The sequence below is a fragment of the Opisthorchis viverrini genome (assembly GCF_000715545.1).
Source record: "Opisthorchis viverrini unplaced genomic scaffold opera_v5_7, whole genome shotgun sequence".
Lineage (NCBI taxonomy): Eukaryota > Metazoa > Platyhelminthes > Trematoda > Opisthorchiida > Opisthorchiidae > Opisthorchis > Opisthorchis viverrini.
The window spans coordinates 3,467,473-3,469,586 of record NW_008751663.1 but is presented as its reverse complement, the minus strand read 5'-3'; the positions used below and the strand labels follow the sequence as shown (position 1 = coordinate 3,469,586).

At 46.1% G+C, this 2,114-nt stretch overlaps 1 protein-coding gene across 1 annotated transcript; it reads right to left on the bottom strand.

Moving 5' to 3' along the window:
• Positions 1 to 259: 259 nt before the first annotated feature.
• On the bottom strand, positions 260 to 1,874 carry T265_00742 (hypothetical protein; the record flags this gene model as incomplete). Its single annotated transcript, XM_009164591.1, has 3 exons — positions 260 to 692; positions 753 to 951; positions 992 to 1,874. 3 exons carry the CDS (start codon positions 1,872 to 1,874, stop codon positions 260 to 262), a joined length of 1,515 nt encoding a protein of 504 aa, XP_009162855.1.
• Positions 1,875 to 2,114: the final 240 nt, after the last annotated feature.

The window sequence follows — 2,114 nt, the reverse complement described above, 5'->3', positions numbered from 1 at the left end:
CTGGTTTCCATCAAGCTCTGGATAAGGTTGACTGTGAAAACCCGTTTTTTGGCAACATATTGGCATGGTTACCCGTTATTAAGGTCGAACATCAAACACAGACAAACCAAACTTTCGCAACTGTATATTTTCATTACGCACCATGGACGCTAGCGAGCGTGCCATTACACAAGTTTGGCAATACAGGGGCACCCTTTAACTAGCAGGATGTGTACAATCGTTCGTAGTGTCAACTAAACAGAGAATTTGTCTCGTTCGGTCACCCACGTTCGGTTGGCTGAGCAGATTTAGGACCTGTCAGTATACTGGTTTCACTCTTCACGTTTGTGATGTGGGTTTCTTTGGAACTGCTTGAACATGTGTTGTCATTCCTTTTGTCGCTCGTTGTTTCACCCGAAGCGGAGGTTTGACTAGCAGGAGAGATATTCCGATTCGTCTGACTGATCGAACAGTACGAGCTTGCGACATTTCCACTGAAAGCGGACGAAGTGATTGGGGTCTGTCGTCGATGATGGTTGCCAGTTGGAGTGGGCCCGGTTTGCCCCACTGACTGTGAGTAGGCACAGTACTGACGTAGGTCAACCGCCTGATTTTCCACGATAGTACTTGTCAGCTTCAGTAGACAAGGATGACTTTTGGTGAAATTGCATCTTCCAGCCACGGCGCCACTGCTCACGGTCATTTGTTGACTTCTGGAAGATAAAATGGTTTCTTCAGTTGGATGGTCAACCATGATACACGGTGCTACTTACCCAACATGGACGAAGAAATCGCCGAATGCAATGTAAATATCGGACCTAGGGGTGGCCATAATTTCCAGGTTCTTGGTTGAGAGACTGAAGCTGCCAGACAACGGGGAAACGATGAGTGAGTTCGCTCTATCTTCGTAGAACCAACTCAGTACAACATCCCCGTTGACCTTCTGTTCGATTTTTGCGTCACCTAAGTATACTAATTTTTAATAGAAAATCTACCGAGACAAACGACTTACTGACAAGACCGCAACCGGTTTTGTGCACTGCAGAAGAACTGACCAGCTCTCGTAACTTTGCATCATCGAGTGATTTTTCAATCCCGATTTTCTTCAAAATTTCCGGGGTTCGGTCGCGATCAAACGTGTCCATCGACACTGGCCTACACGCGGTCCAGTGATGTGATGTCAGTCTGTAGAATTCCATTTCCTTTTTAACAAAACTTGGCTTCTCGGTCCGCAGCAGCACCTGACGATCTTTGTCAAATGTTATCGAGAGCTTTCCATGATGCATATTAATGAGACCACGACAATTGTAATGGTAGGCATATCCGTACTCTCCACTCTCATTCAATGCCAACGCAGAATTGTTTCGATAGTTGATTAGACGATAGGCTGATACGGACCGTTCAAAAGAAACATAGGCCGAAAGCCGTATGTGCAACACACAATCTTTAGATATGTATACTTGGGGTACTGTGCAAGCACTACTAACATCGCCCTCTTGGTCAAACGCCAGTAGTCCGACATTTGGTCTACAAGGAAATTCACATATGGGATTCATATGGCCAGCCATGTCCGGATTGATTTTGTTCCCATTCGGACAAAAACACTTGTTGAAACTGCCGCATGCGAATGGTGACATGTCTGTGTATACAGGCATTGGACAAGACCATGGATAGAAAATAGGTGCGGGGAACTGGGGTGGATTTGGCGTACCAGATTTTGGTGATGGCAGCAAATGGAACGCATCCGAGTGATCCAGTAGGCTGTCCTCTATGACATTTTGTTTGGAGGAAACATAGAGCCGTGCGTGACACAGTTCACAGTTGCATGTCACATCGGCCAAGGAATGAAACTCTTCTTCGGATGCAACACCAGAATCCAGTTCCTGAACTGGCATTATCCCATCTAGGGCTACCCATCAACTAGACAGCTTTACTCGCCAGCTTTCAACCCAACCTAGCAGCTGTGTTCGAATGTCCACTGCGCCAGGATCAATATACTAGTTTGCTTAAAAGCAGATCATCGACCGCTAGAGGTTATCACGTGCCTGTTGCTGTTTTACCGTGTATTTTATAGTTTGTACAGTGGTTCGCCTTAGCAGTTTACTACGTGTGAATGGGGTGTCTTGGGTAAAGCA